Source organism: Myotis daubentonii, chromosome 5 (assembly GCF_963259705.1).
Source record: "Myotis daubentonii chromosome 5, mMyoDau2.1, whole genome shotgun sequence".
NCBI lineage: Eukaryota > Metazoa > Chordata > Mammalia > Chiroptera > Vespertilionidae > Myotis > Myotis daubentonii.
Window position 1 is genome coordinate 27,687,177 of NC_081844.1, and position 23,458 is coordinate 27,710,634.

Below are 23,458 nucleotides of genomic sequence, written 5' to 3' on the forward strand. Positions count from 1 at the left end.
GGCTGGAATGTTAAAGTGGCTTTTTAAAAGTTGCTTTTTTGTGCCCTGGCTGGTGCGGCTCAGTTGGTTGAGCATAGTTCCATGCACCGAAAGGTCATCAGTTCTATTCCTGGTCAGGGCACATGCCTGGGTTGCAGGCTAGATCCCCGGTAAAGGGCATGTAGGAGGAAACTACTCAGTGTTTCTCTCACACATGGATGTTTCTCTCTCTTTCTCTTTCTGTCTTCCTCTCTAAAATCAATGAAAACAAAATTTTTTAAAAATATATTTTATCGATTTTTTACAGAGAGGAAGGGAGAGTGATAGAGAGTTAGAAACATCAATGAGAGAGAAACATCAATCAGTTGCCTCCTGCACACTCCCCACTGGCCATGTGCCCGCAACCAAGGTACATGCCCTTGACCGGAATTGAACCTGGGACCCTTGAGTCCGCAGGCCGACGCTCTATCCACTGAGCCAAACTGGTTAGGGCCAAATTTTTTTTTAAATTGCTTTTTTGTTATGGAAATATTCAAACATATCAAAAAGTAAGCAGAATAGGGTAGGAAACTCTCATATTCTCATCATCCTCCAACAATTATCGTCTCGTGACCGAATGTGTTTTAGCCAACTCTCATTCTTATTACCTTCACTTCACTCTGATGATGAACAAATCCCAGATATTATTAAAATGTTGACAGAACTGCCCTGGTTGGTTTGGCTCAGTGAATAGTGTGTGTTGGCCTGCGGACTAAAGGGTCCCAGGTTTGATTCTGGTCAAAGGCACATGCCTGGGTTGCAGGCTCAATTCCCAATAAGGGGCGTGCAGGAGGCGGCCAGTCAGTGATTCTCATCATTGATGTTTCTGTCTCCTTCTCTCTCCCTCCCTCTCTGAAATTAATAAAAATATATTTAAAAATATTTACAGAACTGCTTATAAAAGGAAAGGACTCTTTGTTGTTAATCCTTCCCTGAGGATATTTTTTCATTGATTTTTTTTTTTTTTTTTTTTTTTTTTTTAGAGAGTGGAAGGGAGGGGGAGAGCTAGAGAGAGAGAGAAAGATCTATGTGAGAGAGACACATCGATTGGTTACCTCCTGCATGCATCCTAACAGGGCTGGGGATCGAGTCAGCAACCAAGGTTCGATTCTTTGACTGGAATTGAACCCAGGACCCTTCAGTCCTCGGGCTGATGATCTATCCACTGAGCCAAACCAACTAGGGCCCTCTGTCGTCTTTTTTTTTTTTTAAATATTTATTGATATCAGAGAGGAAGGGAGAGATAGAAACATCAATGATGAGAGAATCATTGATCAGCTGCCTCCTGCACATCCCCCCACCAAGGATCGAGCCCACAACCTAGCCATGTGCCCCAACCAGGAATCGCACTGTGACCTCCTGGTTCATAGGTCAATGCGCAGCCACTGAGCCACACTGGCCGGGCCCCCTCTATTTTTATGAATAAAGCTTTACTGGAACACTGTCATGCCTTTTCATTTACATATTGTCTCTGGTTGCTTTTGTGCTGCAGAAGCAGAGTTGAGTGGTTGTGGCACAGACCATGTGGCCTACAAATCTGAAATGTTTTAGGCCTTTTTCGGAAATAGTTTCCAACTCCTAATCAACTCTTGGTTGTAGAGTGTAGGGAGCTGAGTTAAAAATTTGAAGCCTCATCTCTACCCCATGTATCTGCCCAGAACTTCTGTTGTCTAGTTCCACGTACTGCAGTCACTAACTGATACTTCAGGTTTGGCCTAGGCCTTTCTCAGAGGCTAATTTTCCCCTCTTTATCTCTCCACCCCTGCTTCTCCCTCTCAGGCTGAAACGAGGTGCAGAAGTCAATCCAGAGATCTGTAAGTAGTTCAGATGCTTGCACCTTTGTGCTGTGCTGTGTGTACTGTTAATTGCTAAAGTAACTCTTCTAGAGACCTGTGACTATGTGGAGGTTTACAGGGAGCTGCTGATGGTATTGGGAGATTGGATTAGTTGGGGCAGGGTTGGATAAGAAACCCAACTGGGCCCTCTTGCTTCCTACCTTCTGCATGTGCGTGGCACTCCTGTCTCTGCACAGTCATGTGTATCCCTTAGCTTCCAGCAGCGCTCATCAGGCCCTTCCACATCTGAGCGGTCTGAAGGGGCTTCTGAAAGCCCCGTCTCAGGATTACAAGTCAGCAATGTGCCTTTAGAGCCACCGTGACATGGGGCTCTCTTTTGGATGGGAAGAATCTGTTTCTCAGATGTGTTCTGAATATTTTGCTTTCTCATTAGGAGGTGTTTGTTGTTTGATGCAAGCTGTCGATATGGTTAGTTTTTCTGAGCTAATACTCGGCATATATGTTTAACCAGCAGAGCTGCCAAACGGAAACCTGAAAAAGATTCACAAGATTCTGATGGAAAAGATGAGGATGAAAAGGTAAGGCTTGTTTTTCCACTGTTACCACGTTTTATACATCCCATTGGCTGGAATGATAAAGTGGCTTTTTTTTTTTATTAATGATTTTTTTACAGAGAGGAAGGGAGAGAGAGAGAGTCAGAAACATCGATGAGAGAGAAACATCGATCAGCTGCCTCCTGCACATCTCCTACTAGGGATGAGCCCGCAACCAAGGTACATGCCCTTGACCGGAATCAAACCTGGGACCCTTCAGTCCACAGGCCGACGCTCTATCCACTGAGCCAAACCGGTTTCGGCTAAAGTTGCTTTTTTGTGCCCTGGCTGGTGTGGCTCCGTTGGTTGAGCGTAGTCCCGTGCACCAAAAGGTCATCAGTTCTATTCCTGATCAGGGCACATGCCTGGGTTGCAGGTGGCGAGATCCCTGGTCAGGGGTGTGTAGGAGGCAGCTACTCAGTGTTTCTCTCACACATGGATGTTTCTCTCTCTTCCTCTAAAATCAATAAAAAAAATTTTTAATTGCTTTTTTTATTATGGAAGTATTCAAACATACCAAAAAGTAGGCAGAATGTGAGGGTAGGAAACTCACATTCTCAACCTTCAACAAATACCGTCTTGTGACCAAATATGTTTTAGCCAACAAACCCCAGATATATTATTAAAATATTTATAGAACTTATAAAAAGAAAGGACTTTTTTGTTGTTGATGTTTTGTTAATCCTCCTCCTCGGATATTTTTCCATTGATTTTTTTTTTCTTTTTTTTAAAAGTGGAATGGGTTGGGGGGGGGGGCGGGGGAGGAGAGACATCGATTGGCTGCCTCCTGCATGTGCCCCAACCAGGACTGGGGACTGAGTCTGCAACCCTGGTATGTGCCCTTAACCAGAATTGAACCCGGGACTCTTCAGTCCACTAGCTGACGCTCTATCCACTGAGCCAAACCCAATAGGGTGGAAAGAACTCTTTTTAAACTTTGGCACAATCTCATCATCATAGCACAATGATATTGAGGTGCAGTTTTTGTTCAAACTTCCCTGCTAGTCTCCATGTGTTTTTTGTGTATTTTTAAAATTGTATGTGTGTGTGTGTGTGTGTGTGTGTGTGTATTTCAGAGTGAGGAAGTGAGGAGAGAGAGAGAAAGAGAGGAACATTAATGATGAGAATCATTGGTCAGCTGCCTCTTCCACGCACCCTACTGGGATCGAGCCCACAACTCGGACATGTGCCCTGACGGAATGAAACCCTGAACTCCTGGTTCATGGGTCAGTGCTCAGCCACTGAGCCACACCAGCTAGGTTCCATTTTGTTTTTTCAGTTTATTTGAATCAGGACACAAAGTCTGTACAGTATATCTGGTTGGTATTTGTCTCACCAGAGTTTTATCCGTCTCCTTTTACTTGTATTATGTGGAAGGAACCTATTTATCTGTAGTTCTGGGTTCTGGATTTTGCCCCTTGCACTCCTGTTGCATTTAACATCTCCTCTAGCCCTGCAGACTGATAGTTAGGTCCAGAGGCTTGACCGATGCTTGACCAGATGTAGGGCTTTGTTGTTGTCCAGAGGACTTGCATCACACCAGACGGCACAGTTATCTTTCTTTTTTTTTTTTAATATATTTTATTGATTTTTTACAGAGAGGAAGGGAGAGGGATAGAGAGTTAGAAACATCGATGAGAGAGAAACATCGATCAGCTGCCTCTTGCACATCCCCTACTGGGGTTGTGCCCGCAACCAAGGTACATGCCCTTGACTGGAATCAAACCCGGGACCCTTGAGTCCACAGGCTGACACTCTATCCACTGAGCCAAACCGGTTAGGGCCACAGTTATCTTTTTATAGTGTTAAGATAGATTACTGGGGTCAGGTGCTGTGTGCCTGATCCACCCATTCATTCTAGAGTCCCCTCAGTTTTTCACCTAATTTTTGTTTTGTTTTGTTTTTTGGTCACCTAATGTTTTTAAGTCATTGCTTAATTCCATTATTTCACCAGGAGTTGCAAAGTGGTGATAGTCTAATCCCATCATTTCTTCATTTATGCACAATAATTCTAGGAATACGTTTCCCCCTGTATTAGTCTGCTCAGACTGCCATAACTAAATACCACAGTCTGTTTGGTGTAAACAAGACATTTTCTTCCGTTCTGGAGACCGGAAGTCTAAGATCAAAATGCTGGCAGGGTTAGTGTCTGGTGGAGCCTTTATTTCTGGCCTCTCGCTGTGTGAGCACAGGGGGGCGAGTGAGCTCCGGTTCCCTTCCCCTTACAAGGACACCGTTCCTATCGGATTAGTACCCACCACCCATGTGACTTCATTTACACTCAGTTACTTTTTTAAAAGCCCCGTCTCCAAATAGTCACATTTGGGGTTTGGGCTTCAGTATATGAATTGGGGGTACAGTTCAGTCCCTAGCACCCCTCATCAGTTATTTTGAGTTACCGCTTGTATAGGAAGCTAAGGGTTGTGTGTGTGTGTGTTAACTGGTCTCACGTCCTTTAAGGCAGTCTTTGGTGTAAGGATTTTGAGAAGACTACACTGGAGGAGGCCCTGGGCTCTCTGGTTCTTTGCCTTCTTCCCTACCTCTAACTGGGTGTTTGTTTTTAATGTTTTTGTTTATTTTTAGATAGAGAGGAAGGGAGAGGGAGAGAGACTGAGTGGGGGAGAGTGAGAGAGAGAGAAACATCGATGGGCTGCTTCTTGCACGCCCCCGCTGGGGATCGAGCCTGCAACCAGGGCATGTGCCCTGACCAGGAATCGAACCGGTAACCTCTTGGTGCCTGGGATGATGCTTAGTCGCTCAATCCACTGAGCCACACCAGCCAGACTTGACTAGGTTTTGTGATAACCACATACGTAAAATTCTTAACTCTGAAGCATGATGCAGCTGTAAGAATACTGTCTTAGTCTTCACTCCAATTTTCCATTTAGGAGGAGAAGAGACGCAGATCGACATCCAGAGATCCGTAAGAACTTATTTTTGTCTTTATACATAGCAGGTAATGATATTACAAGAATTGTTCTAGAAAGGAAAAGAGGTTTTCAGTGACTTGCCTTAGCTGTAAGTCTGATAGGTGGGGTCTGTGAGCACAGGACCAAGACGTCCCAGTTCTTCCCAGTGGGGCAGGTCCCCTTCGTGTGGTAGAGACACCTGTGACCTAGCACCTTGCCCCTTAGGCAGCCCGGTAATCATCTGTGGCAGGAGGTTTAGGCATGACTTTGACAGTGGATTCTGATCGTTTTTTTCAGTCATTTCAGAACGTATCTTGTGTTTTGTTTTGTTTTGTTTTGTTTTCCCCCAGTGATGAGAAAAAAGTAGCTCAAACCAAAACAGCACTGTCTCCCAAGGTAAACATGCATCTGGGGGTAAAACGGGTAGTGCAGCACTAACGGGGCTCCTAGAGCTGGCTCTCTGAGCACCGTTTGTGTCCTGCCCCCACAGAACCAGCTCCAAAAGTGCCTTCAGTGTGGACAGTACCTGGATGACCCTGAACTAAAGTACGAACATCATCTCCCGAATGCAGTAAGTTCCAGCTCTATCTTCAGCTTTTTCTTTTCCTGTCTCTTACCCCTCTGCTTAATGGTCCTATGTCTCTCAGGTGGACGAGGTACCCATGTTGACAAATGAAAGACTGTCCATCTTCGATGCCAATGAATCTGGCTTTGAGAGTTATGAATATTTTCCTCAAAACAGACTGACGTGCTTCAGGTACTGATACGCGTCTTCATTGTGACAGGGCACTTCCCTAAAGATGTCCAAGTTCTTAATATCTCTAGCACCTTACCTGCCACATTTCTTATGCTGCTAACACTAGATGGATAAAAGCCACAAAGCCCTGGTGGAAGTATAGTAGATATTTGCTGGGGGTTGGGGTTTTTTTTGGGGGGGAGGGTATTAAAACTACACATGTTAAGTCTTCAGTTTGTGTATATTCTGGAGGTCATTCATTCAAATGAGGGCCGGCTTTGTGCTAGGTACTGCACTAGGTGTATGAATATAGCTCTTCAGGTCCCTGCTTTCATAGAGGCAGAACAAAAGTTATGCCTGTCAAGTAGTTACAACAACACAAGTAAAAAGCATGGAAAGCACAAAGTGGATAGGAGAAAGAAGTTGTGTTTAGAATGGTAGGGAGCCCTGGCCAGTGTGGCTCAATTGATGGAGCATCTTGTGTACCAAAAGGTTGCGGGTTTGATTCCCAGTCAGGGCACATACCCAGGCTGCCAGTTTGATCCTCAGTTGGAATGTGTTCAGGAGGCAACTGGTCGATGTTTCTCTCTAAAAAAAAAAAATGGTGGGGAGAACAGGCCAAGGGGATAACTAGGGAAAGACATCTCAGGAGGAGGGAACAGCAGGTACAAAGGCTCAGAGGTGGGCATGTGTTGGCAATGGAAGACTCAAGTGATGAGGCTGGTGGGGCTAGGGGGGGCCAGGGTGTGGAGTGAGAGGTAGGGGATGTAATCAGGGGGCTGGGGAGAGGGCTAGATCATACAGGGCTTTGCAGGCCATGGCATTGACTCCAGGATTTTCTCTGATGATCCATGGTGTGTGGACTCTGTCTTTGGCAAGGCTCAAACACACCCTTGAGTGAACAGAGTCCCCATGCTTTTCAGCACCTTTCAATTTAGTCAGCTCCCTCTTGCTGAAAGTGCAGTTGCTTTGTGCAAAACAGGCTTCACTTTGTTTCTTCGTGGTGACTTGGCTGTAGTACCAGCCCATGTCTCTTTCAGGCCTAGGCACATGCTGTTTCTCTTCCTGAAGAAGTATCATAGGGGCAAGTGGGCACCTCCGTAATACCTATCGTAAGCCTCAGGTGGACATCAATGCTGGGAAGCCCTTTCTGACACCCTTGCCCCATAGCAGGTTGAGGGGTTCCTATGCCCTGGGACAAGACCCCAGTGTTTCTTCTGTGGCACTTCTCACACTCCCTGTGGTGGATTGGTTGTATGCCCTTCTCCCAATACAATCAGGATTCTGGTCCATTTTGGGATGCTGTTCATCTACCAGCGGCCCCCAGGGCCTGGCCCAAACCTCTGCCTGATGGCACAACCAAATATGCTGTGTTGATGTAGCTGGCGTCCACACCCTTGTGCCTTCCTGTAGCATTCCTCAGGCCAGAGGACTAGCTGAAGCCAGGGCTGCTGGAGTCCCTTGGCTTCCTCCTCGAGACATGGTGTGCTGTAGATTCATTCCTGTATGGTCGGAGGGTAGCAGTAAAGACAAATTTCCCAGGAGAAATGTGCCTTTTATTTCTTTTTTTTAAAATATATTTTATTGACTTTTTACAGAGAGGAAGGGAGAGGGATAGAGAGTTAGAAACATCGATGAAAGAGAAACATCGATCAGCTGCCTCCTGCACACTCCCTACTGGGGATGTGCCCGCAACCCCCAGGGTACATGCCCTTGACCGGAATCGATCCTGGGACCCTTGAGTCCGCAGGCCGACGCTCTATCCATTGAGCCAAACCGGTTACGGCAGAAGTGTGCCTTTTAGCATCAAGCCGTCGGAGCCAGACTGCCTGAGTTATTAAGGGACTCTGCTTACCTCTAGTACTTGGGCTGAATGTGGTGGATGGAAACAAGTCAGGAGAGGTCAATCCTGTAAACCAGTGGGTCCTGCCCCTGCCTAGGACTTGCAACTTCTTTGATGTCACGTCTACAGTCCAGTGGGCTGGGCTGTGGATCCTTGTTTTCAGTGGGTTTGCAATATGTGCCCTCCCTTGATATGTGTCCATATTTCCCACTGGACTTCAAGTCTCGAGAGCAAGGCTGTTACCATGTTGTCTCCCATGCCTGGCACGAGGAGCTCAACTCACGGTGTTCATTTCTATTTTTAAAAAGGTTTTGTGAGATTTCAAGATGAGGATTTCTGGCCTCCAAGCCCTGACACTAGGGGAGTGTGGTGGGAGATGGTCTCAGGAGACCTGTACAGGTCCCATGTGGCCCACCGGTGACTCAGGGATAGCATGGCATCTCCAGTGTAGGAGCATCGACCTTGAGGCCAGCATGAGCAGGCCCATACGCAGAACTCCTGATTTATCCTGCTGAAGGAGGAGCATTCTTCCAACTGTCAAGGACTGTCTCCGGATGGTGGGACCGTGGATGACCTTAAACCTAAGCTTTACCCCTAGACAGAGGCGGAAGCCCTTCCTTCACATATCCCTGATGTGCCTCACTTTTTATGACATTATACAATATGCTTTACTTGATTAAACACAAAACTAACCATATAAGAAATATTTTCAGAGGTAAATCCATAGAAACAGAAAGCAGATCTGTGGTTGCTGGGGGTGGAGAGGGAATAGGGAGTGACTGCTTAATGGGTATGAGGCTTTATTTTGTTCAATGAAAATGTTTTGGAGCAAGGTAGAAGTGGTCGCACAACTATGAGTAGAATGTGTTTGAGAGCTGATGTTTCTGTTAGCATCATGCCAAGCGCAGGTGCAGTGAGTTGCTCTGAGATTTCTCATCATTCACTGTCTCACTGATCTCTTGGTGTTGCCTTTACAGATACTTGTACTTTTTTAATATTTTAATAATTTTATTGATATTAAAATATATTTGGAGAGAGATAGAGACATCAATGATGAGAAAGAATCATTGATTGGCTACCTCCTGCACATATACCCACCACCACGCCCCGCCCCCGCCCCCTAAACTGGGGAATCGAGCCAGCAACCCAGGTATGTGCCCTGATCAGGAATCCAATCATGACCTCCTGGTTCATAGGTTGATGCTCAACCACTGAGCCACACCGGCCGGGCTACCTGTACTCTTGATGCACCGGGGGGAGGGTCAGGTAGAAGCTGTTTGGGTCAGAGAACACTACTCATCTAGTGATCTGGCAACCAGAAAGATAAGAGTCTAGGAATTGCAGGTAGTCACTGTCACTTGTGTCTGAACTTGACTCTGCTGCAGCTTGCCTTCACTGGTCAGCTGGCTAACACGCTCTTTGTTGCCCGTCTAGTGTGTACTGTAAACATGGCCACCTGTGCCCCATTGACACTGGGCTCATTGAGAAGGATATTAAGCTCTACTTTTCTGGTTCAGCAAAACCGATATATGATGATGACCCGTCTCCTGAAGGTAAGTGGAACTTCCCTGCTTATGTTTGGGACAGATATCTTTTTTTTTTTTTTTTTTAATATATTTTATTGATGTTTTACAGAGAGGAAGGGAGAGAGAAAGAGAGTTAGAAACATCGACGAGAGAGAAACATCAATCAGCTGCCTCCTGCACATCTCCCACTGGGGATGTGCCCGCAACCAAGGCACATGCCCTCGACCGGAATCGAACCTGGGACCCTTCAGTCCGCAGGCCGACGCTCTATCCACTGAGCCAAACCGGTTTCGGCAGGGACAGATATCTTAAACAAACAACTCGCCTGCAAAGCACTGTTCAGCTGGAATTCCTGCCTCTTAGAGTTAGGGCTTGCGGTCTCTGAACAGCTATAAAGAAATGCTCTCTGCCTCCGATGAGGACTGCCTGGCTTGGCTGATAAGGGATATCAGCTCAGCTGGGCACTTTGAGTGCCACTTGGGCCCGCTGAGATTTTGATATGGGTCATAGCTCTGAGTCCATTTCCTTTCAAGAAACTGTCCTCTTTTCCATCTCTTAGGTGGTGTTAATGGCAAAAACCTTGGCCCCATCACTGAATGGTGGATCACTGGCTTTGACGGAGGCGAAAAGGCTCTCATTGGCTTTAGCACCGGTAAGTATGTGCTAACTGTGGACTGTTCTGGGTTATGAAAGGAGACTTTGCTTCTGTCCTCCCGGGGGCTTGGTTGGGCTTTGGGACGTCTCAACAAGCTCACGTGAACACCACTAAACATGTGGTGATCATGTGGGGTTCTGGGATGGCCTCTCCTATTAATTACAACCAGCCTTGGACTCAACCCTCTAGTTATACGAGTAGGTCATATTCTTGCAACTCAAACCCAGGCAAAATTTCAAAAGCCAGAGATGAGCGAAATGAAAACTCCTCAGCCAGTTCTCTAGTCGGCTCAAATAGGCCACCTCTGAATGCGCTAATAATTCTGATTGCACTTGATGTTTGTGACATTTGGGTATGGAATGACTTAGACCAGTGGTGGGCAAACTGCGGCTCGCGAGCTACATGCGGCTCTTTGGCCCCTTGAGTGTGGCTCTTCCACAAAATACTGACTTCTGCGCATGGGCCACGAAGTTTCAATCGCACTGTACATGTGCATCCGCACGTGGTATTTTGTGGAAGAGCCACACTCAAGGGGCCAAAGAGCCGCATGTGGCTCGCGAGTTACAGTTTGCCGACCACTGACTTAGACTCCTCATAAGCTTCATAGACTCATCTGTGCTCTTCAGCCACCATAGCTGCCATCAGGTTCAAACTGCTTTCTAACAACATCTTCTGTTCACTGTAGCCTATGCTGAATACATCCTAATGGAGCCCAGCCCAGAGTACTCACCAATGTTCAACTTGATGCAGGAGAAGATCTACATAAGTAAGATAGTCGTTGAGTTCCTGCAGAACAACCGTGATGCGACCTACGAGGACCTGATCAATAAGATTGAGGTACGGGGTTAGGCCATTTGTGATCTGGGACTCGCACCTTTTACATGCCGTATAGATATTGCTGAGAAACCCATGTCTAGAATTAGCAGAAACTTTTTTAGTTAAATTAGAATAGTTTTGCTTAAGCCTAAGAAACTTCTGATGTTATTTCTTAAAGACCACAGTTCCTCCTTCCACGCTCAACCTGAATCGATTCACTGAGGATTCTCTCCTTCGACACGCTCAGTTTGTGGTGGAACAAGTAGAGAGTTACGATGCGGCTGGGGACAGTGATGAACTGCCCATCTTCCTGACCCCCTGCATGAGAGACTTGATCAAGTTGGTTGGGGTCACCCTAGGAAGAAGGTAAGGATGCACGGGAATAAAACTGAAGACCTGCTTGCAGAGAAGGCAGAGTCCCACGCACTCTTCCCCAGCCTGCTAACGTGATGGGAACCTTTCTCCCAGAAACGAAAAACGTCGAGCCATCAGTCATTCCACCAAGGAGAAGGACAAAGGCCCCACAAAAGCTACCACCACCAAGCTGGTCTACCAGATCTTCGACACTTTCTTCGCAGAGCAAATCGAAAAGGATGACAGAGAAGACAAGGAGAATGCCTTCAAACGCCGGCGGTGTGGCGTCTGCGAGGTAACCTCACCTGGGCTGGGCTCACCGTGCAATCTGAGCAACTCACTTTCTCTTTCTGGTTTGAGATGCTCACTGTTCACATGTGACCCCTAGGACATAAGCTGGGAGGAAGTTGGTGATCTGGGGAGAACTGCATGCCTCAGAGAACAAACAGGTTGATAAGACGGCTGTTGAAATTGGTGTGCTCCGATGCTTTGCTGTTAATGCCCCGATCACTAACTTGGGTCACTGTTCAATTCCGGGTCAAGGCACATGCCCGAGTTGTGGGCTCAATCCTCAGTGTGGGGTGTGCAGGTAGTAGCCGATCAGTGGTTCTCTCTCATCACTGATGTTTCTCTCTCTCTCTCTCCCCCTTCCTCTCTAAAATCAATAAAATATATATATATATATATATATATATTTAAAAAACAAATCTCTTTCTGTGAATTTTAAATATTTGAATCCCCCTAATCTTCTGTGACCCAGAGATCGGATATATTTTGGTATCTGTTATTTGACTTATTTTGGGCGAACACCTGGATGCAAAAATATAGCAGCTACCGCCCTGTGTTCACACTGTCCACTGGATTCAGAGCTTTTTTTTTTTTTTTTTTTTTTTTCAGTGTCAGCCCTTAACAGGAATTTGCACATCCTTACCATTCGTGTTTTGGTTTTACTTTTTTTCATCTAGCACATGTATCTAAGCCTTAAAAATTTTTTTGAATATACATAACTGGTATTTTTTGCAATCATGTTATGTGTTCATGTAGGTAGATCTAGTTAATTTGTTTTGGCTATTTCATCATGCTGCATTATATAATAGTCCCAACTTACCCCTCGATAATGTGCAACTTTTGATATTAGAAATCATGATATAGCAGCATCCTTGAACGAGACTTCAGTGTCTACCCCTATTTCTTTTAAAATTTTTTGTTAATCCTTACCTGAGTATATATATGTTTTTTTCCCCATTGATTTTTAATTTATTTATTTATTTATTTATTTTTGAAAATGGAAAGGAGGGGGAAAGACAGAGAAGGAAAGATTGATGTGAGAGATGCACATCGATTGGTTGCCTCCTGCACATATCCCAAACGGGGGGCGGGGTTGAGCCTGCAATCGAGGTATTTGCCCTTGACCCAAATCAAACCCCAAGACCCTCCAGTCTGTGGGCCGACGCTCTAACCACTTAGCACACCAGCTAGGGCTGCCCCTATTTTGAAGTAGAATTGCTGGGGTGTGGGTTCTATACTTAACTTTGATATAGAAAACTGTTCTCCAAGTGGTGCTACCAACTTAAAACCTGTGAGCAGAGCCAGTTTCCCCACATGTTTCAACACCAGCATACCCAGCTTAACCTTTGCTATTCTGGGGGGTGTATGACTGGTACCTTGTTCTTAACTCTTCAGTTCCCTTACCTCTAAATGAGGCTAAATATAAAAGTTCTAAAATTGTAATTCATTCAAAACCTGGTTACCAGTTGTTACTAATGGTCATTTGACTTTTTAAATATCTTTCAGGTTTGTCAGCAGCCCGACTGTGGAACGTGTAAAGCCTGTAAGGATATGGTTAAGTTCGGTGGTAGCGGCCGGAGCAAACAAGCCTGCCTAAAGAGGAGGTAGGCTTGGCGGGTGATGTCTGGTAGCAGAGGACAGTGCCGGCTGAGGGCCGTGCGCTGTGCGTGGGTAACTGTGTTGACATGTGCAGGACAGGCAGCAGTGCTTCATCTCGAATGGTCCCCGGGCCTGTCCTGTTATGGGACCCCAACAGCCCCAGGCAGTTTTACTTATAAAAAGGGCCTTGCTTATACACATGAGTTTGTAGGTGTCCCAACATGGCCATGAAGGAGGCAGATGACGACGAAGAAGAGGATGACGATATCCCAGAGATGCCGTCACCCAAAAAAATGCACCAGGGGAAGAAAAAGAAACAGAACAAGGACCGGATCTCTTGGATTGGAGAGGCCGTTAAGGTAATCCCACAGCAGGTTCTCCGTCTTCTTACGGCCGCCCTCCTGGGAAGCACGTTGTTTCCTGGTGTCTCGCCACCAGGCCTCTTAAGCAGCCTGAATCCTGCTCGCTTGCCTCGTGAGAGAGCAAGGCCGGCTGCAAGGCCATGGTCCAGGCCCGTGGCCACACACACAAGAAATGTGTTTGTTTGTCTGCCCAAAGACTTGGTTTCCTTCAAGTTCCAAAATGGGTAGCGGACACAGTTTAAGGGTGTCAGGCTGCTTCCCCTTCCAAGCTCGTTTTGAAGAGTTGTCACCATCTCTTGCCTGGGAGTGGGTGTCTTTTGGGCACTAGCAGATCCCTTACTGGTCATTCTGTGGTCATCTCCCCATCTAAGGCTCAGTTCTTTTACCAAAGTTAGAAAGCAAACGTCCTAAGCCAGTGATGGCGAGCCTTTTGAGCTCGGCGTGTCAGCATTTTGAAAAACCCTAACTTAACTAACTCTGGTGCTGTGTCACATACAGAAATTTTTTGATATTTGCAACCATAGTAAAACAAAGACTTGTATTTTTGATATTTATTTTATATATTTAAATGCCATTTAACAAAGAAAAATCAACCAAAAAAATGAGTTCACGTGTCACCTCTGACACGCGTGTCATAGGTTCGCCATCACTGTCCTAAGCACTGCTTTCTCGATGTTCATAAGTAAAAGATACAGTCAGTTCATTCAGCAAGCGCGAGGCCTCCCTCTGCCGGGTGCTGCTTCAGGCCTGGGTGTGACTCGGCCCCCACCCTGTGGTGTTGATGCTCCAGGGCAGGAGGACAGACTGTGTCCCCTGGGCTGGTAGAAAGGTGGAAGGGGCCTGGGGCCGTGAGGCTTTCCTAAGGAGGTGACAGCTGAGCTGAGACCCAGAAGGTGGGAGAGGAACCGTCCCATGAAGATTTGGGGAAGAACCAGGGCAGAGGCCCTGAGGTGGGATCAGTTCTTGTGGGAGAAGAGGAATGAGGCGGAAAGGAACCGGGGATGGGATGTGCCTTTAAGACCACAGTGAATAGTTGGGACCGGTGCTGTTAACCTGCAATGTTGGGCTCTGATTTGCTGCTGACTGGCCAGGGCGGAGCTGATAGTCGACAAGCAGTAGGCGTGCTTCCAGCCTAGGGAGTGGGGTGCTCTCCAGGAGCCAGGGCAGTAGCCATGCCTTCTTAACGAAATCATTATGGGTTATGTCTTTATATTAACAAGAACGCCAAGCCTAGCATGGACCTTCAAACCCATCTCCACCTGAAATAAGCTCTTTGTTTTCAGACTGATGGCAAGAAGACTTACTATAAGAAGGTGTGCATTGACTCCGAAACCCTGAAAGTGGGGGACTGTGTCTCTGTTATTCCAGATGACTCTTCAAAACCACTGTACTTAGCAAGGTTTGTATATTTCCCTTTGCTTGGCCTCAGCACACACTTTCTCTTGAGCAGGTAGGAGATGCCTGTTTGCAAGAATAGCAGCAGCAGGTCTTTGCTCGAGACAAACTAAAAAAAAAAGTTCCCAAGTAAACTCGAAGCAGATCTGCCGGTGACGTTAGAACTTCCTTCCCTTCTGCTCCTCTGACACCAGGGTCACGGCGTTGTGGGAGGACAGCAGCCAAGGGCCGATGTTTCACGCCCACTGGTTCTGTGCCGGCACAGACACGGTCCTGGGGGCCACGTCGGACCCCCTGGAGCTGTTCCTGGTAGACGAGTGTGAGGACATGCAGCTGTCATACATTCACAGCAAGGTGACGGTCGTCTATAAAGCTCCATCGGAAAACTGGGCCATGGAGGTGAGTACCTAGCGTCCCTCATGTGCCCTCCCTCACTGTGGGGTCATGCCTGACACAGCATCCTTGTCCCAAAGGGAGGCATGGATCCCGAGACCCTGATGGAAGAGGACAACGGGAAGACCTATTTCTACCAGCTGTGGTATGATCAAGACTACGCAAGATTTGAGTCCCCTCCAAAAACTGAACCAACTGAGGACAACAAATACAAGTGAGTGCTGGTCACCTTCTCGGGGAGGACACCCTGCTTCTGTGTGAGTCCCTCTGGCTTTTCACGTGCTTCCGTCTGCTGGGTTTGCTTCCTGGACACTATCTGGTTGTTTTCCTCGTTAACCCAAGACCAGCCTGGCTTCGAAAACTTTTTTTTTTTAATCCTCACCTGAGGACTTTTTTAAAGTCAATTTTTTTTTATTTTTAGAGAAGAAGGGAGGGAGAGAACCATTGATTAGTTACCTCCTATAGGTGCTCTACTCGGGGGTGGAACCCACAACTTAGGTATGTGCCCTGACCGGGAACCTGCAACCGTTTTGGTGTACGGGCAGTGGCTTTAGGTGTATGGCTGGCCTGGGCATGGAGTTACCGTCATAAGAAGCTCTCTTGTCCAGGAGTAGGATTTATCTTTTCATTATCCGCCTTTTTGCATGTTCAGTGTCTATACCACAGATTTCATGTGTTTTCCTTTGTTAGCTATCTTCTTTTTTTTTTTTTTTAATATATTTTATTGATTTTTTACAGAGAGGAAGGGAGAGAGATAGAGAGCTAGAAACATCGATGAGAGAGAAACATCAATCAGCTGCCTCCTGCACATCCCCCACTGGGGATGTGCCCACAACCCAGGTACATGCCCTTGACCGGAATCGAACCTGGGACCTTTCAGTCCGCAGGCCGATGCTCTATCCACTGAGCCAAACCGGTTTTGGCTGTTAGCTATCTTCTAAGTGAGATCTTTTGACTTCATTTTAACTGGTGGATGACTGCTCTTAGGGAGTCTGCCTTTTAAGTCCTCACCCAAGGATATTTTTTCCATTGATTTATAGAGAGTGTAAGGGAGGGAGGAGGGGGAGAGAGAGAAACATCGACTTGGAGAGACATATCAATTGGTTACCTCCGGCACACGCCCCTACTGAGGCTGGGGTACGTGCCCTTGACCAGGAATCCAATCATGGCCTGTCAGTCTAAGGTCCAATGCTCTAACCACTGAGAAAAACTGGCCTGGGCCTGATCTCCATGTTAAAGGCAGTCTCCAACTCTCCTTCAAGCAGAAATATTGAACTTCACCAAATACCTCTTCAGCTTTTATTAGCTAACTAGAGGCCCGATGCACGAAATTCGTGCCAAGGGCTCGGCCCCACTGCCATGGTGGCTGCCTCAGCCCCCGCCCGCCTGGCATGGCTTCGTCCAGAAGGACATCCAGTCTAATTAGCATATTATGCTGCTGTTAGTATAGATAGTGTGAGCCTGCTCTGATATTTTGAGTTCCTAACTGAACCACTCTGTATTCTCGCTTCTGGTTTATTTTTATCATATTCCAAATTCTGTTTGTTAATGTCTTAGGGTTTTTAGAGCAAATTCTCAAAAGTGGGACAGGCTTGATGTTTTCTTGTGTCGTATATATCCCTGGACTCTGGTCCCAAATAAGTGCTTTCACAGTATGAGCATCAGGTACAGGAGCACGAGTGCCTTCAGGCACCTGCAGGTGTTTTCTCTTGGTCACCAGCAGCTCTGGGGTAAGCCAGCAGCTCTGCTGCGGTCGTGGCTGCCGTCTCAGGGCCTTCCCCTTGTCCTCGGCTCCTTCAGATTCTGCGCCAGCTGTGCCCATCTGGTTGAGATGAAGCAGAAGGAAATCCCCAGGGCCCTGGAGCTGCTCGAGGACCTGGAGGACCGGGTTTTCTACAGCTCGGCCTCCAAGGACGGCATCCAGTACCGAGTGGGCGACGGCGTGTACCTTCTCCCGGAGGCCTTCACGTTCAAGTGAGCGCCCCCTTTGCCAGTTCCAGGCCAGGCTCCCTGGGCCACTACTGAGCTGCTTTGGAATATCCCCACCCTGTACCCCTTGTACCAGCTGTTGTCTGAGCCATTGTCACTGATCAGTCATGCTGAACTGTCCACTTTTTTTAAGGTTTAATGTTCAGTTATGTGTGATGTTTGCTACTCTGCAGCATTAAGCTGTCCAGTCCTGTGAAACGCCCACGGAAGGAGCCTGTGAATGAAGACCTGTATCCAGAACACTACCGGAAATACTCGGACTACATCAAAGGCAGCAACCTGGACGCCCCTGAGCCATACCGAATTGGCCGCATCCGAGAGATCTTCTGTGTCAAGAAGAACAATGGCAAGCCCAATGAGACAGACATCAAGATCAGACTGAACAAGTTCTACAGGTCGGTGGTGTCCTCTGCTCTCCCAGGAGGCAGCAGACTTCCAGAAAGTTCTGCCTGAAATGGGTTCTAACATAGCACACAGTGATGTTCGAAGTTAGGTAGAGCTCTAGCCGGTTTTTCTTGGTTATAGAGAGCTGGCCCTCAGACTAAAGGGTTCCTGGTTCAATTCCAGTCAAGGGCACCAGCAAATACCTCGGTTGCAGGCTCGATCCCTGGTCCCAATTGGGGTGCTTGTGAAAGGCAACCAATCAGTGTGTCTCTTTCATCAATGTTTCTCTCTCTGTCTCTCCCCCTCCCTTTCACTCTCTAAAACTCAATGGAAAAATATCCTTGGTGATATAAAAAAAGTTATGTAAAGGTAGCTGTTTCTCAAGTGTTTCTGATGATCTGATGAATGCTGACAGCGACTCAAATTATATATATATTTTTTAAATATATTTTATTGATTTTTTACAGAGAGGAAGGGAGAGAGAGAGAGAGTTAGAAACATCGATGAGAGAGAAACATCGACCAGCTGCCTCCTGCACACCTCCCACTGGGGATGTGCCCGCAACCCAGGTACATGCCCTTGACCGGAATCGAACCTGGGACCTTTCAGTCCGCAAGCCGACGCTCTATCCACTGAGCCAAACCGGTTTCGGCGACTCAAATTATATTTCATACCCTTGCTTTTAGACCTTATTTTAAAGCTGCTGAGTTCTATCTTCAAAGAAATCCTTAAGCCTCAATTCAGAATGTGACAAAGGCAGAGGGAGAATGTCCTGGGCTCGGCCTGAGGCAGCCCCAGAGAACCTAGGGTTCTGTTTATGACGGTTCCACCCTCTCTCCTGTCCCTCCCAGCTCTATGCTTTTCCAAGGTCTTGGCTGCACCGAGTCTTTTTCTGGGACCCTAGTAATTTGTAGTAATTAGGAGTTAACCTGAAACTAAGCCATACAGATAGTTATAACGTTGCTTCACTTCTTGACTAATGTATATCAAAGACTTTCTGAAGTCCTTGTAATGATCACTTGTAATGGGGAAGAAAGGAGAAGTCTGGATGTATAGGTGAGTTAAAGAAGCTCTAGACATGCTTCTTAATAGAGCATGGCTGAGGCAGGCAGCCGCACCTTGTTTTGTTTGTTTGTTTGTTTAATTTATTTTTAGAGAGAGAGAAACATCAATGTGAGAGCAGAACCTCACACCCCCTACCAGGGATTGAGCCCATAATCCAGGCATGTGCCCTGAATGGGAACCAAACCGGAAAACCTGTTGCACAGGATGACACCCAACCAACTGAGCTGGCCAGGGTGCAGCTATAGTCTTGACACAGGGCCAGTCTGTTTGGGTTGCAGTGGAGAAACGAAGAACAAGCAAATGACTCAACCTACCGAACTCCCTTAAGGTTTAATGTTGAGTTCTTCATAATGGTTAGCTTCTCCACAGCACCAAGCTGTCCAGTCCTGTGAAATGCCCACGGAAGGCATGGTTGTTGCAAAGAATTCCACTGTTTATAGTATCTAGTGCCAACTAAGGATAATTATCAAGCTGACCTGACTGGGGGTCATGGTCTTTACCCATGGATTCTTGGAGCATCCCCAGGAATGTGGTACCTTCAACTCATTGTCAGTTCACAGCAAAAGAGAATTGCTGCCCGGCTAGTGTGGCTCACAGGTCGCCAGATGATTCCCGGTCAGCGCACATGCCCAGGTTGTGGGCTTGATCCCCAGTAGGGAGTGTGCAGGAGGCACCTGATCAATGTTTCTCTCTCAACAATGTTTCTCTCCCTTCCCCTTCCTCTCTATGAAATCAATAAAAAAATGTTTTTGATTTAAAGAATTGCTTAACAAAGACTCTTCTGCTGGCAGGCCGGAGAACACCCACAAATCCACTCCAGCAAGTTACCATACAGACATCAACCTGCTTTACTGGAGCGACGAGGAGGCCGTGGTGGACTTCAGCGATGTGCAGGGCCGCTGCACCGTGGAATACGGGGAGGACCTGCCGGGGTGCTTGCAGGACTTCTCAACTGGCGGCCCCGACCGCTTCTACTTCCTTGAGGTAATGCTCTGGGCTTACGGGAGGGAGGGGTTTTGGGTCAAATTCACTGCCCCTGAGAAAGCAGTTTAATTATACATTCAAGTCTGAAACTTAACTTTTGGCTTTTTGTTTTTCTTTTTTTTTAAATAAACCTTTATTTGAACCAAATTGACAGCAATTGCTGGGAAGCAAAGATCTCATTTGGCTTTTTAAAATGTACAATGAACCCTGGCTGGTGTGGTTCAGTTGGTTGGGTGTTGTTCCATGCACCAAAAGATCTCTGGTTCGATTCCCAATCAGGGCACATGCCCCACGCCCTGGTTTCAGACTCAATCCCTGTTGGGGGTTGTGCAGGAGCAGCCAATCAGTGTTTCACTCTCATTGATTTTTCTCTTTCTCTCCTTCTCTTTAAAAATCAATTTAAGGAAATACAAAACGTACAATGATAAGTATAGTATCTGAGTGTCCTAAGCAACTAACATGTATTTGAAGGCCTCTTCCAGCCTGGCCAATCCTTGATGTGAGTTAGGGAAAGGGGCCTTTCCCCGGGAGACACAGCCCTGGCCTTCAGTCCCTCAGCTGTGTCTGTGTCCAGGCCAGGACCACACGCTGTGCAGCTGGCCGTAGTTATTGAGAGAAGATCCAGGAGTTTGTTAACCAAGCTGATTACTTTTAAATTGTCTGAGCATGGCCTTCCTGTGTGGGCACACTTAAAGTGACACGTGTCTGTTTTCCCAGGGTCCAGTGTAGGTAGCCTCATTAGACGAGACTCTTGGTATAACACTTGCTTATTTTTAGAATGAGTAGTGCAGGCACTTATAAAAGCAGGAATCTCAAAGTCAACCACAGAATATTTGTATTAATACAATTTATCTGCATGTAATAAAATCGAAGTACTCTTATTAATGGCTAATAGTTTATGGCCACATTCAGGGAGAAATTAAGTAGCTCTTTATCAAACTAACTTGTTAGAGAGGTGACCAATGTGTTTCTCTGCCAGACTGTTGTGATTCTTCCCTTCCCAGGCCTATAATGCCAAGAACAAAAGCTTTGAAGACCCTCCCAACCATGCCCGTAGCCCCGGAAACAAAGGGAAAGGGAAGGGGAAAGGTATGTTGTCACTCCATAGGGTTCTTTTCAAGTCCATCTCTTATAAACCGGGTATTTATGGTCAGTATAAAACAGCCTCTGGTGTTACCTCATTCTGTGTTAACAACTCAGTGAGGCCGTCTCTGAAACAATAAGGTATTTGTGGTCTATCTCCTCCAGGGAAAGGCAGGCCAAAATCTCAGACAAGTGAGCCAAAGGAACCCAAGGTGGACATTCAGCTGCCCAAACTGCGGACCCTGGATGTGTTTTCTGGCTGTGGGGGGCTATCGGAAGGATTCCACCAAGCAGGTAAAGGCCGCGAGGTCTTTCTCTGTAACTAGCACAACCAGACTGGGCACATTCTGCCTGGAAGAGCTTTCTGGCTCTGGTCGCCTTTCTGACTCAAGAGTCTCATTCCAGGGAGGTCAGAGCCCATCTTTGTCCCTTTATCTGCCAGGCATCTCACAAACACTGTGGGCCATTGAAATGTGGGACCCCGCGGCCCAGGCGTTCCGGCTGAACAACCCCGGGTCCACCGTGTTCACGGAGGACTGCAATGTCCTGCTGAAGCTGGTCATGGCCGGAGAGGTGACCAACTCCCTTGGCCAGAAGCTGCCTCAGAAGGGAGACGTGGAGATGCTGTGCGGCGGGCCACCCTGCCAAGGCTTCAGTGGCATGAACCGCTTCAACTCTCGCACCTACTCCAAGTTCAAGAACTCCCTGGTGGTCTCTTTCCTCAGGTAAGCGGAGCAGGTTCTGTTCAGTGCTCACACGGGTAACTAGACAGCCACCCCTGGGGCTGGATGCTGATGTGCCCGCTGACCAGTCACTGCTGTAGCCTTTGCAGCTGCTGAAGGCCATGTGCCGAGGTGAAGCATTCCGCTGGTCAGAGACCTTAAGAGTTGGGGGTCCCGCTTCTTGACGGCCAAACATTGACCTTTTGGGAATGGCTTTTGGTCGAGCGGGTCCTTTTTTTTTTTCTTTTTCTTTTTTTTTTCTCTTTTTTTCTTTCTTTTTTTTTTTTTATATTTTATTGATTTTTTTTTTACAGAGAGGAAGGGAGAGAGATAGAGAGTCAGAAACATCGATGAGAGAGAAACATCGATCAGCTGCCTCTTGCACATCTCCTACTAGGGGATGTGCCCGCAACCCAAGTACATGCCCTTGACCGGAATCGAACCCGGGACCCTTCAGTCCGCAGGCCGATGCTCTATCCACTGAGCCAAACCGGTTTCGGCGAGCGGGTCCTTTTTTATCTCGATCCACATGGTGACTGGTGGTCTCGCCTGCCTTCTACAGCTACTGTGACTACTACCGGCCGCGGTACTTCCTCCTGGAGAACGTCAGGAACTTCGTGTCCTTCAAGCGCTCCATGGTCCTAAAGCTCACTCTCCGCTGCCTGGTCCGCATGGGCTATCAGTGCACCTTTGGCGTGTTGCAGGTGGGCTCCCGGGGAATGGGGCAGAGACGGGAGGGTGAATGTGGGCGGGAGGAGGGTCAGCAGTCCCTGGACTGCAGCAAACTGTCTTCAACTGAAAATAGCCTCAAAGGGTCAGACCTGGGAGGGCAGCCTGCTGGCTGGCAAGGAGAGGGCGATGGCTGTGAGGCCGCACCCACCCCTGTGAAGCCTGCAGCATTCAGGTCTGAAAGCTCAGAGCCGGTGTCCCATCAGGCCCGCCCCTTTGGGTCTTGGTAGAGCTGCATCCTCCTGTGTAACTGAGCAGGGACTGCATGCAAGGGAGCTCTTGGCTGCTTTGTTTCCAGCCCTTTTTCCTGAATAGGGCACGTGGTGGATGAGTCTGATACTCGGGCAGCAGCTAGATCTCCACAGAAGGGTGGGTGAGGCCAGGTTGGCAGAACCACACATAGACCAAGCTGTTACAGGGTAAAAACGAATGTTTCCTTTGGGTGAGCACATGTGCATTCAAACACCTAGAGAGAGTAAAAGGTCTCACTCCCAGTGGCTACCAGTGGCAGGGGTAAAGATTTGGGATGACCCATAAGGAGTAGGCCTTACCTGAAAGCAGCCACTGTATCCATTCAGGCATTGTTGGCTTAACTAACACTGAGATGGCTATTGAGAAGGGAGAGAAGGTTGGCTGGGAAGCCATGAGTGAGGGAGTGCCAGGGCCGCACAGCTCTCCCCAGTTCAGCCTCGGGGGGCTCCAGGCTCACGGTCAAGCCTGCTTGGCGGCCGTGTTCTCTGACCCTGTATCCATGGCTGTCTGGGCTCTGCAGTCTCTTCTCCACAAGTGCTGACACCATGGGGCTCCTTCTGGTGCTCTGTAAGGAGCCGGGTTCACTTCCATCTTCTCCAATGGTCACCACCTGGACTCGGGTTCTCTCATCTAGTCTCACTTTTTTTTTCTTTCCAAAATTGATTTTAGGGAGAGAGAAACATTGGTCTGTTGTTCCACTTATTTATGCATTCGTTGGTTGATTCTCTTATGTGCCCTGACGGGGATCGAACCCACAACCTTGGTGTATCAGGATGATGCTCTAACCAACAACTACTGAGCAGGGCTGGTCTCACTTATCGGGAGTAAACTTGCTGGATTCATTGGGGGTTTTCCGGGTGAGCTGTGCAGCAGCCAGCCACTCCAGGAAGTGGGGTGTCACTGACCCCAGACCTTGGTTCAGCCAGTGGAGTTGCCAGTTGACCCTGTGTGTGTGGCTCTCCTGTGC

At 47.5% G+C, this 23,458-nt stretch overlaps 1 protein-coding gene across 8 annotated transcripts in view; it reads left to right on the forward strand.

Moving 5' to 3' along the window:
• Positions 1-23,458, forward strand: part of DNMT1 (DNA methyltransferase 1) — a 41,573-nt gene that overhangs the window by 13,202 nt on the left and 4,913 nt on the right. For 4 of the 8 annotated variants that reach the window (XM_059696868.1, XM_059696864.1, XM_059696870.1 and 1 more), the window contains exons 9-31: positions 1,798-1,832; positions 2,326-2,392; positions 5,296-5,330; positions 5,667-5,712; positions 5,807-5,887; positions 5,964-6,073; positions 9,330-9,448; positions 9,981-10,073; positions 10,762-10,913; positions 11,071-11,258; positions 11,361-11,541; positions 13,041-13,138; positions 13,345-13,492; positions 14,779-14,894; positions 15,085-15,289; positions 15,364-15,497; positions 17,084-17,257; positions 17,446-17,667; positions 19,513-19,705; positions 20,710-20,794; positions 20,954-21,082; positions 21,231-21,513; positions 22,073-22,214. In XM_059696868.1, coding sequence (XP_059552851.1) covers positions 1,798-1,832; positions 2,326-2,392; positions 5,296-5,330; positions 5,667-5,712; positions 5,807-5,887; positions 5,964-6,073; positions 9,330-9,448; positions 9,981-10,073; positions 10,762-10,913; positions 11,071-11,258; positions 11,361-11,541; positions 13,041-13,138; positions 13,345-13,492; positions 14,779-14,894; positions 15,085-15,289; positions 15,364-15,497; positions 17,084-17,257; positions 17,446-17,667; positions 19,513-19,705; positions 20,710-20,794; positions 20,954-21,082; positions 21,231-21,513; positions 22,073-22,214 — 3,036 coding nt within the window. The remainder of the gene's footprint in view (positions 1-1,797; positions 1,833-2,325; positions 2,393-5,295; positions 5,331-5,666; positions 5,713-5,806; positions 5,888-5,963; positions 6,074-9,329; positions 9,449-9,980; positions 10,074-10,761; positions 10,914-11,070; positions 11,259-11,360; positions 11,542-13,040; positions 13,139-13,344; positions 13,493-14,778; positions 14,895-15,084; positions 15,290-15,363; positions 15,498-17,083; positions 17,258-17,445; positions 17,668-19,512; positions 19,706-20,709; positions 20,795-20,953; positions 21,083-21,230; positions 21,514-22,072; positions 22,215-23,458) is intronic. The other 4 variants (XM_059696865.1, XM_059696867.1, XM_059696871.1 and 1 more) reach the window with 2 other exon arrangements.